Below are 17,420 nucleotides of genomic sequence, written 5' to 3' on the forward strand. Positions count from 1 at the left end.
AACGAGATGTGTCGAAGATGTTAAGTATGGACAAGATATGGAGCTTTTGGTGGGCAATTGCACACTCAAATCACTATACTTGCTTGGGCAAGCAATTAGAGTTAAAAACTCTTAAATATGATGAAACGAAACAAATAGCACACTAAAGAGGACATAACTCTAAATAGGTGAATCTCATTAAATATTTATTTATTTAAGAACGCTCTATCATTGATTCGAACTTGCATATCTCATCCATAACAGTGTTTTTCACTAAACAATTATCTTTACGTACTTATACGAGATTACAATAAAAAGATATCGTTAAAATTTAGTTATATATGTAACTTTTGCATTTATTAATATACAACTTCAATCATTAATATTCCTGATTATACATAATTAAAAATTATAAAAAATTAATATTAATAAAATACACGTTATCACCGATCAAACAAGATTCACTAAATATCTTTTTTGAAAAATAGGTTGTCAAAAATTTCCACATATTTTCTTCATCTCCTACTGCCATTCCCAATAACCCCCAAACATAGACTTTGGAAAATTATTCGCTGTTGCATCACAAAAAATGAGAATGAGAAAAAACTTTGAATCAATGGCGAAGTTTACTGTATTATCCATGCTCTTTTTACTGTCAACAACGGCTTCCATTTCTTGCGCATATAGACCAGGCGACATCGTCCCTCTTAGTAGGATGGGTCAATACCATTCTGTATGTTCTTTCTATCTCTTTTTCCTTCTCTAAATTACTGTTTACATAATTTTTTCCATAAATTATCTGTCTTTTTTTCTGATTTGATTGTATTTTGATTTCAGAGTCGTACTGTTTGGCATGATATGGTTGGCCGTCATTGCCCTATGTTTGCTGTTAATCGTGAGGTATTTTTATGTGTTTTTTTCAATTATTGGATAATTAATTGACGAGGATGAAGAAGATTGAAGATGAATTAAAGGGATTAGGGAAGGAGGGGAAGGGGTGTGAAGAATTTAGATTTAAAATGATTGAAAATGGAAATGAATAGAGGAGCTGAATTCATGGCTAAAAGTGATCTATTGGTTGATTTTAGCCGATCCTAACATTGTTTGGATTTAATAATTATTATTAGTGATGACGATTTATGAGTACTAATTTGATTGTTGAACAGGTTTTGATTCCTATACCAAAACCAACTGGGTATACTGGTGCTGATCCTTATAAAATGTATGTTTTTTTTTTTTGCATTTTGAATGTCTGATTTTTGTTCAAAGCTTGCAATTTGGTGTTTTATCATTTGGGTATTCTATTTTTTGTGCAATCTAGTTGAAAGTTTGATGCTTGCTGGTTGAATTTTTGTTCCTGAAGTGCAATCAAGAAAAGAGTGGGTTTTAGGCATAATTGGGGTTGATAAATGGTTGGTTGATAAGGTTTGGAGTGGAGTGTAGCTAAAGTAGTGAATTGGGTTTTGATTTTGCAAAAGGATTCATTTGTTTGAAAAGTTAGAGAACTTTGAAAGGAGATGATGGATTTATAATTTTTGATTGCCTTCCTTTTTCTACTTGTTGGGTTGTAAAGGTTTAGGGGGCTAAGGGGAGATTTGGGCCTTTGATTATGACTAACTTCTAACTTCTAGCTTCTAAGGGTAAGGATATCAGATCAATCTCTATCTTGTTGATATCTAATTGTATAAATCCTAATGTCAATGAAGCTTAGCGTTCCCCTATTGTGGATCCCTTTGAGACACTATATTGAATGCTCAATCTCTTGAGATTAAGGCTTTGATATTGTTGTTGTTGTAGTTTAATATTAGATAGGGCGAGTAAAGCACAATTTTTGTTTACGACAATTTTGACGTTCATTTATTGTCACATATAGTCCAACCCATGTTGTTAGGATTAAGATTTTGACATATTTGGCATAGTTGTTACCTTGCTTTTAGATTGACAAATCATTAATCGTTCTAGAAATACACCAACAAAAGATGGGATTATTATGAGATGAGTGAAAGATTGGATTGTTATGATCCTTCAAATGAAATTTCCTTTGACATGTAACATTTTGTTCTAATTGAAAAACTTTGATCTATTTTTTTGCTATGTGCTTTAATAACCTTATGATACATGGTGTCCTTGAAAGATTCAATCATCGTATTTTTATGTCTTCTTTTTGTGATTTTATAGTAATATGAATATAATCTATTGTGTATCACTGTGGATACTTGCTTATTGTTGTTCTAACTTGAAGTTTATGCCAATTTTTAATTCTTTTTTTTTTGTCAATAGAACATTCCAAGTTGGGAGAGAAAAGTTCCTATTACCATGGCTTTACATCGTCAATCGAAAGAGTTCTGAGGTTCCAATGATTGACATGCACTTGGTATGTTTTTTTAGGGAAAAATAGCATGCAAAACCTCCATTATAAACTTTAATGTCATTATCTTTTTGCTTCTCCTTGCTGTTTGGGGAGGTGGGAGTGTATTAGGAGTTTGGAGGGGGAGACGTTTGCAGCCATTTCTTGTACTTGTAGAAATGCTGTTTTTTGTGAGCTCTTGATTGCTTAAACACAAGGCTTGGTTGTCATTGAAAATAAAAAGAAGAAATGAAGGGAAGATTGGTTTCCATTGGACCCATTAGTCAGTTTAATGTTGAATTAGGCCTAGCGTTGTTGCTCTGTTTGCGTGACGCGTTGATGACTTGATACTAAAGCCACAATCCCTTGTTCATACACTTGATGCAGTGTTTTTTCTCAGAATAGGGTCGAGACATTTTAATGCTTTGTGTTACTTTTTTTTTCTTGACATTATGTAGATCTAAATCTTCTAACCCAATATCTTATATGTTGGAGCTATATTTGACCTGTTATTTCTAATTATATTTGTGGCAGAGATATTCAGGAGGTGATTTGCTCGGTGTAACAGCTAAAGTTGTTGATATGCCTCACCATTGTACGTTAATTTTATCCATCAAGTAATTCATTTTTTTTTTCCGTACAATGCTATTTTGCTAGGGAGGGAAGTATTTTAGCAGATTTCACTTAACGTTACGGCTCACGGTCCTTACCCTCCTATTTGGGGCATTGACATTACCCTCCTATATGAGTGCTGCTTGAAATAATATAATATTATAGTTCATGTCAAAGCTTTCTTCATCACAATTGCATGCTAGGTGGGGGTAAGACTTGAACTTAAAAGGTTTTAGAGGTTTGTCCTAATGTTTTGCAATTTTTTCATGCAGATGTCGAAATTCATCCAAACATACGTGAGCAATTCTGGGGTGCTCATTGGCCAAAACATGTGCTTGTCAGATACACGTGGTTAGTATTCATGTTGAACTGAGCATAATAATATCTTCATCGAGTTTTCATTTTTTTTCTAAAGTTGCTCTTATTTGATCAATGCTTATGCTTTGAGGGCTCAAAAGTATAGGGAATATTTGATATCAAGGTATCCTTTAATTCATAGTTTAAGATTTAAAATTTGTGTGCTATGATTTGCACAATGAAAAAAATTAGCATGGACTCATGGTTATGCTAGTCATGTTAGTTTAGTCTTTCTCTGAGCATATGGTGAGTCTCTTCACGTAGTGTGTTGTGTGTGCTCCTTAGTCGTGAAACACCATATTACACACCATCTTACAAACTCCATGTCATGTTGTGGTTTTGTCTTACTTTGTACTTGTATGGATGATTGTCTTACTCTGACCAGTTTTGAGCCTCGACTCGTAATTCTCTTAAACTCTTTCTATATGAGCGTTATTTGGGTTGATAAAACCCTTTATTTGAGCCAAATTTGCTATGCAATCCTCCCTAAGTTGTGTCTATTAGGACGTATAAATCTCTCCTAGATCTCTATGTGGCCTTCTTGGAACCATTTATTGCTGACTAGGCCCTTTGGTGATCCAATGTGGCTTCTTATATTGCCTTGTCACTTTGCTCCTAGAATTTCTCAAAATCCCTTGAAATCATAAATTATAGCCTTAAAAAAGAGGGTATTGGGATCTATTTTGAGTCCTACCCTTGAAACACTTTCCATACTGATACCATTAATGGGTCATAGGAGGGATATTTGGGACAATATAACCCCTCTTATTCAAGACAAGTTGGTCACACAACCCTCCATAAATTGTGTTTTATCAAACATAGTATTTTGAGTTTTATTGGCTTCCATGTGAAATTCTATCTTGTTAGAATGTATGTGTTTGACATCCTATCACTAGGGAGATTTCGCCTAACTTTTTTATTATTGTTTACTGTTAGTATTATGCTTGGTCTTGCCTGCAATTTTAGTGTCTGGAATGGTTGGCCCCCAATGACCCACATGAAAAACACTTGACCCGCAACCTTCATGACCCACGATTAGCCCCTGCTAACTCGCTCTCTAGCCCCATATCCGACCTGCCCCACTCCCCTCTGACCCGCCTATTAACCAGGGCTAGAGTCTATATACAAGCATTTGGAAGATTAATCTCCAAACTTCTGTGCAATTAGTTCTATCGAGAGTTTCATGGATTGTTTGCTTTTGCTTGATTACTCCGAAAGACCTACATTGAATGCCATCCCCGGAAGCTACTTTGTTTTAAACAGGGCCCGTTTGACTTTTTGCTTTTCTTGTCTGATGTTGAGAATTCAGCTCTTTTCTCGATAGTATGATCAATTTGTCTTGATGGTTAGTTTGTCTTGAATTTCCTTTTGTGATTAATTTATGTGTCTTGTGATGTATTACAGGGAGGAACGCTCCGAGATAGATGTCAGTTCGGGATTCTATGTCCTTTTTGGTTCAGGTAAAAATTATCATGTTATTCATCTTTATAGATCATTGCAGGAGTGGAAGTTTCATTTTCCTTGTTTGGTTATTTGAAAATAAAAAAATAAAAAAAAAAAGGAAAATGAGAGATAGATGGAAGTAAAGAATAGGAAATGAAGCTAAAAGAGGGGTAGGAGAATATGACTCTCATTATATAAAAATCGCTTCTGCGCATTAACAATTTAAACAAGATATAACGATAACGATGGGAAAGGTTGTACTCAAAAAACATTTTCTTTAACCAACTATAGCATTGAATATCTAGCCATTAAATAATATGACCTTCTTGTGCTTGTGAGCAGGTCTCATGCTGTCATTTGTTCTTTCAATCTATATTTTGCAATCATCTAAAGATAAGATAGCAAGGTACAGTATCGTCCCGCATCTCTGTTTGCTGTCACTAAGATTTTCAATGTCCGACAATTTAATAATCTCTCACAAAACGTCCTTTAGTTATGAGTTCCATTATATATTTCTTTGTTCCAGGTTTGTGAAAGAAACTGTTGCAGAAGATAATCTGCCTGGTGGAGTCGAGAAGGTCGAATAGTGCGTGCAACTTTTTCGCTGTGTTTGTAAATCGTCAGCGTGCTGTAGAATGGATTTCTTTAAGAATTGGTCGGTTTTCAATGATACACAATGAACATCAGCAAGATTTTGTTTACGTAAATCTCGGGTGAGATACGTCACGCATCTGAAATGCATCGGAAGGTCTACGAGTCGGTCCCTTCCCCGTTGTGCTGCATTGTTTAAGATGTTGGCCTCTTAGTAATTTTAGAACACAAAGATACTTGCTGTAAATTTGTACTTTTAAGATGGGTTTTGTACTTATGTAGTTATGTTGTTACTCTGTTAGAGCCTTATTTGTGACACAAACAAATAGAATTTCAACAATCACTAATGCAGAATCCCTTTTACTTTTACCAATGTTTTTTTGGGGCTATGACCATGTGTAATATTTATCTTTCATGAAAATATATGTGGTATCTTCCAAAATTTTAGTTTTTTTTTTTTTTTTTAAATATAATGAACTATGATTAAATACTCGTTAAGGACAATCACCAAAAGTTTAGCTAAACAATAATTTATGAAATTTTAATTGAGTTTGAGATTATTAGTGATAACTAAAAATATTTACAAATTTTGATCAATAAATGAACTTTTTAGAATTTATTTGCTGCTTTTATATTATTTTTTTTTCATTTTTATCATTGAATTGGTAAGCAAAACAACTAGTTCAACTTTGATATATTAAAATAAATCAACAATTGAAATAGCATGATTGTGGTTACGGAGATAACTTTCAGATTGCCTTTTAGACAAAAAATATTTCTTTACATAATGAGTAAGAAATGGTGAAACTATTTAAATTGTGTATATTATTATATTAGAGGAGAGTTGAAAGTGAAACGGGTGAATGTAAATTAAACAAAATAGTTGAGACATTTTCATAAAAGTAAAATATAGCAAAGTAAATGAAAACATATAAAACAAAAGTATAGCAAAATTATACGAACAAACGAAGTATAACCTTAGCATGAATTAGATATCCAATGGGAAAGAATATTGTCTATTTTGTAATGATAAACTATGTTTTCTTAACTACAGAGGAATACTAAGTGAAAATTAAACTCAAAATTTACCAAAAAAATGTGATACTTATTTCATCCGATACAAAAGTAAATTCTCATAAACTAAATTTGTTTATGTTGAAATAAAACAATAAAATGGGACGTATTAGTGTCAGCAATAATTAGAATATATAACCATAATGTTCCAAAAATCCAAAAATGCCATCAAAATTCGGGTAGTATTTTGATCGAATAGCAAATATGAGTAAGTAACTGCCTAAGTTGTCTCAATTTTATTCATGAAATCAATAGAGAACAAATTCCTAGAAACAGTCTGTCAAGTAAAACTGCCTCAGCTAGTAGAATAAGCTCAAGATCTAGCAGGGGTTGCACCAGGACGAGGAGGCCCTTGAGCACCAGTCTTGGCTGAATCGTCCTGATCAGAGATAACAAAATCCATAAGTTAATCACCCTCCAAACATACTACAGAGATATGAGCTAACAACCCAAACGTCTTATGAGTGGTTCTTTGAAAACACAAAAAAAGGTACAGAACAGTTCAAAATTTACAAGAGCAAAATAAATTCACAATAGATGTAATTATTAAAGACGTATAACATGGACTGATACTATTACAGAAAGCTTTAACCTCTCATTTATTACATACAGGCATACAGCCATGCCCATGCAGTAGACTTGAGTTAGCTAACTCAAAACTGAAAGGGTAAGTAAGAAATCACATGTAGCCCATATCTATATAATATATATCCATTCCCGACCGAGCTAGAAATATTAAGTTCTTTGGTTTAGAATAATATATATAACATAAGACAATAAGAGGCTAAATGGCTCATAAAATCGTTTGCGATTGTTTTTGTGATCAAGGGTCAATACCACCAACCCCTAGTCCCCTACAATGCTACAATGATAAAGTTGTGAACATCTATCCCCTTAGTTACTCGAGCACCATGAATTACAACTCCACCGAGATACACGAGTGATTTCCAAAGGTACATATACGTTTGAAGAAAATAGGTATGCAATCATGTCGAAAAGCACCTAAGGATATAGGCAGGGCTTTTCAGCATAGCATATGTGCTGTAAGATACACCTTAAGTGCTTTTCAGATTGTAACATATTTTAACCACTATAGCATAATTATCAAACTAATTAGCTTTTTGAATATGTGATCACCAAAAAAAGGTTCCCAAAAACATCCTTAAACCGACCATAGAATAATTTTAACCCTGCAAAAAAACTTAGGTCGGAACAAGACAGTGTAATGTTGATGTACAAACTTCTTACAATCACACATAAAAACACAACAAGTTCGCATCTTCTTAACCACACAAACGTTCAATTCTCAGAAAAGAGACATTACACGACGTCTGTAGCGCTGGGGTGGCTCACGGATTCTTCTGTCCTCAACGGAGCGAACCCTGACAACATGTGAATGGATTGCACAAGAGACACAGTACTGCAAATTGGTGTAGATCTTAGGAAGTTGGTAGCCTATTCATATAGCAGAATACATATTACAATCAGTATATCAGACTTTCAAAAGCAATGAGTATGAAAAAGAGTATCGACAAGGTTCAGGTAAAATATTACCATCATAAACACAAGCTTCTTGAACATCCCTTACTGCAGCTTGCTCCACAATGTTTCTCACACCAAACCTTTTGATTGCCTTGTCCTTTAAGCCCAGAAACGTAAATAGCATTTAGGACATGGAAATTTTCTTAAATTACAAGTAGAGAAAATTCACAAATTATTACTCTGTAAAAACTTGCTTGTTCATGTGAACCATATAACCAGCATTATAAGGCAAAATCATGTACAATTGAGTAAATGGCATATGCCAATTGCCATCCAGAGTCGATTGAATCATCGAAAACATCATTTGTGCTTTTACAAGAATAAGATAACATACATTCACATATGTATATAGCATTTAGGATATGAACATTTTTCTTAGAATACAAGTAATTAAGGGAAATTCAGATATTACACTGTAAAATACTTGTTCGTTTATGCTAACCATTTAGTCATCAATATTCATTATCATTAGAAGGCAACATCACGTACAGGGCAATCGCCATCAAGAGTCGATCAAAAGACCGCCATTAATCCAACTAAATAAATCACATTTTCTTATAGCTGATATCAACCTAATAACCCACCAAAATAAAATCCATCCCAATCAACCAGATAAATACAACTACATAATAATTTCACCTAATTCAAATTAACCAATAAATTCAGATTCTAAAGTAAAAAAAATAAAAAAAAATCAAGGAAATAACCTTGGGACAACATTTTGCACAATTGGAACAGCGAATGAAATCAACATGACCACGGCCATGCTTGTTTCGACCTCCGTTTCTCCTCTTGACAGTCTGATTTTACCATGCACGGATAGACAACAGGTTAAAAAGAAGAAATAATTAAATAGTTAAAGATAAAAAAAAAATGAGATATTTTCGAAAATACAAACCATGTCGATGAAAAAGCTTAAAATCCCTACAATGGAGGTTTTCGCACTACACGGCGGACTTTTTTTGTGGGGTTTACGAGATGAAGAGGAAATAAGAGGACATAATACACATATATTACCTGGTTTTGTACGAGACGGGACTGTCAATTTGGTCCGACCAATTAGCATGTTTTATTTTTTTGACATTTTTTAATTTTTAATTTTAAAGTTATCAATTTTAACTTAAACTAATTTAAACAAATTAATTAGCATAAAAAATTTTAATTTTGACCTATTTGTGGTCAATTTTAATGTTAAATTGATCAATTTCTACCTTAATATGATTCTGTTTTACAATTTGAGAATAAAGTTAATAAAATGGTATTATTTTATTATTCTATAAATGAATTGTAAACAACAAATGAATGGTCAATAACACTATCAATAATAGTGTTAAAATATTGTAAAATACAAGTACTTTTATTCAATGCAACATGATGGTTCTAATGGAATATAAGAGTACTTGTACTCTTTAATCATCAATCAATAATAGTAATATTACTTTTTTCTCAACACATTTATATATATTTGTAAATAGTTCAAATTGAATATGTTAATAGTTAAATTATAACACATAAATTGACAATTGATGTTTTATGATCTAACTCAATTTGAATGTATAAGCTTCAATTATCGTTTTCAAAATAAAGTATTTCAAAGTCTATAAAGATATTGTATATGTTTTAGTTTAACTTGAATATGTTAATAGTTAAATTATAACATATAATTTGACAATGATTTTTTATCATCAAACTCAATTTTGAACTTCCAATCTTCAATTATCGTTTTAAAAAATAAGTATTCAAATTTTATAAATATATTGTATAGTATTTAGGTCAAATTTAACATGTTAATAGTTTTGTTGACCATTCATTTGTTGTTTGAAAATTCATCCTTAGAAATTAGAATGATAAAATAATATCATTTTATATAACTTCGTTCTAAAATTGTGAAACATAACTATATTTAGGTAGAAATTGATCACTTATAGGTTCAAATTGAAATTTTTTACTTTAATTGATATGTTTAAATATTAGTTTATGTTGAAATTGATACCTTTAAGGTCAAAATTGATAAATGCCCAAAAATAAAAAAACACAAGAGAAAATGTATGATGTTATTACTCGTGTGAATTGGGGCGGCCTACTCTTGTTCTCAATTTGAGACGGTCTCGGCCGAGTTTTGGTGATACATATAAATATATAATGACTTATTTAAAGAGAACATAATTGGGTTAAGCCCAATTTACATTACATAAACTATTGTATAAGGCAAAACCGTTTCACTAAGATGTTTGTCTTATAACGGACTCCCTCTTTAGAGACCGTCTTTCCTAAAGACGGTTCTCAAAAGCACAGCCCATTATGTTAATTTAAAAAAAATTGATGCACGCGCTTAATTGTAATGTGAAAAGTCGCATAATATATTTGGAGTTATAACAACATTTATTTGGGGTTATAACATAATATATTTGGTGTTATACAAACATATATTTGAGGATTATAACATAATTTATTTGAGGTTATAACATAATATAATTGAAGCTATAACATTATATATATTTGAGGTTATAACATAATACATATGAAGTTATAACAACATATATTTGTGGTTATAACATATTATATTTGAAGTTATAACATAATATATAGTTCGGTATATAATGGTCTGTGTTTGAGGGTATAGTATTTTTATAACACCAAATATATTATGTTATAACCCCAAATGTTGTTATAACTCCATATATATTATATTATACTTCAAATATACATTGTTAAAACTCTAAATATATTATGTTATAACCCCAAATATATTATGTTATAACCACAAATATATGTTATTATAACCCCATATATATTATGTTATAACTTCAAATATATATATTGTTATAACTTCAAATATATTATGTTATAATCTAAAATAAATTATGTTATAAACCTCAAATATATGTTGGTATAAAACCAAATATATTATGTTATAACCCCAAATAAATATTGTTCTAACCCTAAATATATTATGTAACTTTTCACATTATACTTGTACGCACGTGTTAATTTTTTTTAAATTAACATAATGGGCTGGGCTTTTGAGAACCGTCTTTAGAAAAGACGGTCTCAAGTAAGAATTGTTGTAAATATAATGACTTATTTAAGGTGGGCTTTTGACGGTTCAAAAAACTGACTTGTTAATCTTTAGTTTAATTTAACCGCTAGTCTCTTGAGATACCGTCTCTTTGAGAGTCGTCTCTCAAGCCCATCCATTAAAACTTAATGTGTACTTATCGTATTTTTAGTGGCCACTTACATTATTCTTAATGCCTACTTATCATATCCTTAATGTATACTTACAATTTCTAAATTGTCTACTTACATTATTTTTAATTCTACTTACAATATTTCAAAAAATATATAGTGGGCTGACCCATTTAGAGATGATCTTTTAAAGAGACTGTATCTCACAAGAATTTGTGTTAATTTAAAAGTAACTTAAAATCCGACTAGAATTTATAGGTTCTCTTTCCTCAGTCTATTCTATAATAATAAAAAAAAAACAAAATTTAGATTATTGAGAACTATAATCTGACCATTATTTAACTTGGTTTTTTATTTTGACAAAAATAATTAGTTTTAGGTTATTATATTTTGGTTGAGATGTATTTTTTTTATTATTAGTCAAGTAAAATAGTGTCGAATATATTTACAAAAGATTGTCATTTTCATATTTTTTTCCACTTTATTGTTCAGATCATTTATGATCTTTTTCGTTGTCTTTTCAAATACTTTAAATTTCAGCCGTTTACAAATAATTGGGCACGCACAATAAAAAAATCCATAAATCTTCAAAAGTTTAAATAAAGGTATTGTATGAGAGTGAGTAAAAAATATGCTATAAAATAACATTTTAGAATAGGTGTTTTCTACATAAAATTGTTAAACTTTATAAAAGTAAATTAAAATGACAAAAAAAAATTAAATTTATTCTTAGTTCGACAAATATTATTATTTTCAAGTAAAATCTTAAATTTGATTTTAACAATGCATCACTCCCCTAAATATACATGTAATTCAAAAAAAAATACTAATTTAAATATTTGAGATATTTTTATATATAGATTTAATTAATTAAATATTGTCAAGTGTTAAGATCGATTAAGAATTTATGTAACACGAAATGAGATGAAATAATTGGGCCCTTGAAGTCTAGAGTCTAACGATATCCAAAAGGAATCATTGTCTATAGACCTACACACTCTATCATACAAATAGTGTAAGTGGGCCACAACGTAAATTTGAAAACAAATACTATTAAACAATGACGTGTTTTATTTTCACACATTTTGGTAAGAGACGGTCTTTTTGAGAAATTATTTCTAATTAAACCGTTCTATTATATATTTTTTAAAATATTATAATTAGGCATTAAAAATGAAGTAAGTAGACATTTAAATATTAAAAGTAGGCATTAAGGATACGTTAAATAAGCATTACGGATAATATAAGTAGATATTAAAAATATGATAATTAGGCATTAATCTTTAATGAGTTACACTTAAAATGTGCCCCTCTCTCTCTCTCAAAAGACTAGGTGATTTACTTATAAATTAAATAGTCTAATAAATACAAAATGTACAATATAAGTTATTTGGTTTTAGGTTGTTTTGCTAAATGACTTGCTAAAAAGATCTTATTTATTTGAGTTATATAACACCAAATAAAGAAACATATTGAGTATTTATTGGACAGGGAAAAAGCAAGAGGAATAATGATACAATATAATACTTCAAGTAGGCATCAGTATAGGCACCTTATACTCTCCTACATTCTTTATAAGTTCACATTACATATTTTATAAATCTTTACAAATTTTATAGTAACTTTTTTAGCAAAAATATATAAATTGATGTAAAGCGAGTAATATATTATAAATATGATGCGGACGGATGGGTATAAGGCAAGTAAGAATCTAATATCCACAACTTATCTAGTATCTACTACCCATAGTAGGTATAATTTTTCATACTCATATCTGCCACTCACTAAGTATCCATTAAATTCATACTCATACCCACTCCAATTGAAACGAATGCGGTGTAAAATACGTATAATTTTACACTCCAGTTAACTCTAAAAAAAATTAGTAAAAATTTCCTACACGTTTTCCATGAGGGAATAATATACTCGGTGATTGTCACAGCAGTCTTCACATATCAATCATCACACATCACTTATCAAAGGGTAAAGGGACATGGTCATGGGGTAGACATACATTGTTGCCGACATGTTCTTCTACTATCATAATTTACTCAATTATTTATTAAATAATAATTAATACTTCTAATAATAATAAGTCGTACGCAAGCTATATATAATGATATTATTAAAAGTCGCCACATTTTATATTGTGTCACTGTTTTTTATATAATGATTTTTTAAGTTTGTTCTTTTTAACTTTTCATAACTTGTATTTATCTAATATATCTCTAAAAACAATCACCCAATAAATTTAATATCTACACTATGGAAAATGAAAATGGTCACCAAAATGGTTCGGCAAGCATCGATAACGATCGTTAATTTCAATAAAAATTGCTTGTGTTAAAATTTATACATGTTCACTCTTTTGCCCATAACTTTTGATAGAAAAATCACATTAACGAATATTTGCGGCATTAGAACCTAGACTTCAATATCTTTTCAATGATATATTATATGCCTAATTCCAATAACCGAGTGAGAAATAACGATAGTTTAAAGTTTGCTTAGGCTGAAATTTAACACATGTTCAATCTTTTAGTCATAACTTTATATAGAAAAATTGCATTAATTCAAGATTTGCGGCATTAAAAACTGCACTTCAAGAGCTTTCCAAGAATATATTATGTGCCCAATTCCAATAACCGAGCGAGAAATAACAACCGTTTAAAGTTTACAGTGATTTTAAGTACATGCAGTCGAGTAAAACACGGGACCGGACCGCTGTATAGTCGCGTAAAAGACGCGACCATAAAATATATTAATGCAATAAAGTAATAATTTATCTCCATCGACAGTCTTTTATGGATTATAAAATATGGATTGATCAAGTAATAATTACTTCCAATTAAATTATCATATACTCATTTCTTTTAAGAATTCTTTAAAAACTATATAGCATTTTAATTGGATAATAAAGTATAATATTTCTTATACATCTTTTAATTAACCTCTTTTAATTATTTAGATTATCTTGCTAACTGTGGATAACAACTGCTATAAAAAACTTAAAACTTAAACCTTAACAAACTCTCACAACTTAAGGGATGAGTTTAGTGAAATAATATAAATAGATTTGAAATTAAGTAACCATTTTTGAAATATTAGAAATGCCTTATTTTAAAAAAACATTATAAAAATAAAAAATATTTAAAAAATATTTATTCTGCGGATAAAAAAGATAGTGACTTAAAAAAGGTAGTGTTTGATTAAAGTGTTAGTAGAGTGTATCCATTAGAGGTAATACCTAATTATTAAAGTATTACCATTTTGTTATTTGGTTATACCACTTTGTTCCACGATTACCATTTTGTATCCATTCAAACTTCTTCATTTATTTATATTATCCAACATACTAATATACTAATACTAATATGGCCAATCTCATCAAAACAATCCCCAAAAATAAATTTGAAAGACCATATTTACAAATCTATAAACCCCAAATACAGATAAGCTAAAATTTAAAATATTGAGTAAAAGTGTTAAAAATGTATGTAAAATTGAGAGAAATTAATTAATAAGATGAAAAAGTAAGTTATATACATAAATGAAAATTAAAAGAAAAAATATAAAACTATGTGACGAACAAAAAAAAAAATATTATTCATTCTTTGAGCAGATGGAGTAGTTTACTAAAGGATACTTCGATCTATCAATATGATTCGTTGGTTAACATTTTTCTAAAGTAAAATTTTGTTACTTATAAACTTATTTGAATTTTATAAAAGCTGACTTTAAAACTTATAAAATTCATTTGATTTAGCTATCTATCTTGTACATATTTCATAACACAAATGGCGAAAATTATTTTCAATATAGGAGTATATGAATAATTTATGAGTATTTTTAGAAGTAAAACTTGTATTCTATTCTCAACATTTTCCAAATTTACTTTCATTTCATCCAATTATATTTAATGGATGATTATAGACAATTCTAATTTATAAGATTAAGACATTAATATTAATATTGACCTATTCTAATTATTACAATCCAATTCTTCTCAAGTCCATTAAAAATCATTTTCATTGAAACTCCAAATAACATCAATACATCATTGACATTTTGCTTTCAAGAAACCACGTGTGGTCGTCTCATTTGCCACATGTATTTTTATACCCAATTCTTATTTTTTGCCACCCTTTCTATTTTATCGTCATCCATATTTTAAATTAATTTTAAAAAAATGATGAAAATGCCTTTGGACTTAAAAATTTGAAAATTTTTATAAAACACTTCAAACTCACTCAATAACACTTTTATCACTTCAAAAAACACAAAATCTACACATAAAATTAATCGGAGCTAAAGTGCAATTGAACCTACAAGAAGCCGTTAACAAAAACTCGAGGTAAATTCTATTTTAATGTGATTCCAAACTAAAAAAAAAAAATTTTAAAAATTACGAGTCGCACAAAAAGTGCGACTAAACCTAGGAACAGTCGCACTTTTTGTGCGACTCCTCCTAGGTTCAGTCGCACTTTTTGTACGACTCGTAATTTTTTTTTTTTTTGAATTTTGAAATTCCTTTTGTTTATTTAATTTATTTTTTAAGTTATTATTATTTAATAAATGTTGTAATAAATTATTTTATTTTAATATGTTATCATATTAAGATAATATTATTATAATAATTAGTTTTAAATTTAAATAATTTATTTAAATGCTTAATTATTTTTTAATATAATAATAATATATTAATTAAAATTTATTTGTTAATTATTTTTTAATATAATAATTGTTAATAAAATTTTAGTTTAGTTGTTAATTAAATTTTAGTTGTTTCATTATTCATTAATATAATAATTGTTTATTTGTTTATATGTGTGAATTATTTTTGTTGTGAATAATTTATATGATTGTAAGTGTTTATTAAATTTACTTAAATGTTTATTAAATTAATATTGTAAGTGTAATTAAAATGAATATAACTTAATGTATTTTTTTATGCTTTTAATTTATTATTAATAGTTTATTAAAATATGAAAATTGTAGTAAATGGCTGGAAATCAGGGAAAAGAAAAAGGCTTTTTTAGAGGGTTATTGAGCAGGAATAGTTCTAGGCCGAGTTTACTGAGAGGGGATTCCCATGAGAGGGGGGTTATGGGTTCTGTAAGGCAAGCCAGACATGAACAGGCTGCCAGACATAGTCAGGCCCAACGTTCGAGTACTCTAGACCATGTGCGTAGTCGCTTTGAGCTCCAGACTAGCCTGCGTAGTAATACGATCGGCTCAGGTGATGATGATACTGATTACGACGAGTCTGTCAGTCGGGAAGAGTTTGTCGGTCAGGATGAGTCTGTCAGGCATCCTGTTGATTGGACGCTTGTCAGAGGGCATGCCGGTCAATTTAAGATTAGAAGGTATGGCACGGCTGACATTTCTGATCACGCAGGAGTCAGCCAGGTTGAGGATGCGGCTTCATGGGGGAGGAGGCGCTCACAGTTCGCGGATATGGACTGGTTGATCACATCACCCCAGCCCGGGGGCCTTGTTGACACCAGTTTAATACCCAGCTACGGTGAGCGCGTAGCGACGGTTATATCTGAGGGATCGGAGCGCACGCCTCTGATTTTAGATTGTCGCCCTAGGAAGAGGACGTCGGAGGCGATCATCAGACTGCAGGACATGTCTGATGAGCTATACGGGGTGTTACCTGCCACTCCTCTAGGTCGTTTGCTGTACATAATGCACCATCACATTGATAGTGCTCTTATTACGGCCTTTGTGGAGAGATGGCAGCCTGATACCAACACCTTCCACGTGCCATGGGGGGAGATGACCATAATGTTGCACGACGTGCAACGCATTTTAGGAGTTGGCATTGATGGTTCACTCCCCGCTAAACCTGCTGATGGTGACTGGAAGCTTGGCCTGGTCGGTCTGTTTGGGGAGCCAATTTCGGAGCTGCGTAAGAAGGGGTACTTCACCAGCGGGAGCATTAACGTTGGTGAAATGTTGCAGCTATGCCACCGTTCTCAGTCTCTGGAGACTCAGACTACTGCGTATTAAATGGCTATAGTGGGTTCCACACTGCTGGTGGATAAGACTAGAGTCGGGATGCGGCCTCACCCTATATGTTGTGACTGCTGATCATGATGAGATTGCTTGGGGTGCAGTGACGCTGGCTAACATGTATCGCCAACTAGGTATGGCGATAAGAACTGGGTGCAAGACTATTGCTGGTTGTCTGACACTGTTGCAGACATGAATTTACGAGTACTTCCTATCCTTCCGCCCCCATCTTCGTCAAGCTGATATGCCTAACAAGACTAGGGCGGAG

General features: G+C 31.1%; 2 protein-coding genes across 2 annotated transcripts; one reads left to right on the forward strand and one right to left on the reverse strand.

The window, feature by feature from the left end:
* The first annotated feature begins 456 nt into the window (after nt 1–456).
* On the forward strand, nt 457–5,771 carry LOC130827832 (uncharacterized). The gene is made up of 9 exons (XM_057693694.1): nt 457–712; nt 817–879; nt 1,146–1,201; nt 2,260–2,353; nt 2,861–2,921; nt 3,211–3,289; nt 4,700–4,755; nt 5,081–5,144; nt 5,265–5,771. The coding sequence occupies exons 1-9, from the start codon at nt 569–571 to the stop codon at nt 5,323–5,325; spliced, it is 678 nt and encodes a 225-aa protein (XP_057549677.1). The 5' UTR covers nt 457–568; the 3' UTR covers nt 5,326–5,771.
* A 650-nt stretch (nt 5,772–6,421) lies between these two features.
* LOC130827833 (40S ribosomal protein S26-like) lies at nt 6,422–8,968 on the reverse strand. Its single transcript, XM_057693695.1, has 5 exons — nt 8,844–8,968; nt 8,653–8,745; nt 7,958–8,042; nt 7,728–7,858; nt 6,422–6,782 (listed from the first exon to the last, which is right to left on the reverse strand). Exons 1-5 carry the CDS (start codon nt 8,844–8,846, stop codon nt 6,717–6,719), a joined length of 378 nt encoding a protein of 125 aa, XP_057549678.1. The 5' UTR covers nt 8,847–8,968; the 3' UTR covers nt 6,422–6,716.
* Nucleotides 8,969–17,420: the final 8,452 nt, after the last annotated feature.

This window comes from Amaranthus tricolor, chromosome 11 (genome assembly GCF_026212465.1).
Source record: "Amaranthus tricolor cultivar Red isolate AtriRed21 chromosome 11, ASM2621246v1, whole genome shotgun sequence".
In the NCBI taxonomy this organism is placed as follows: Eukaryota; Viridiplantae; Streptophyta; class Magnoliopsida; order Caryophyllales; family Amaranthaceae; genus Amaranthus; species Amaranthus tricolor.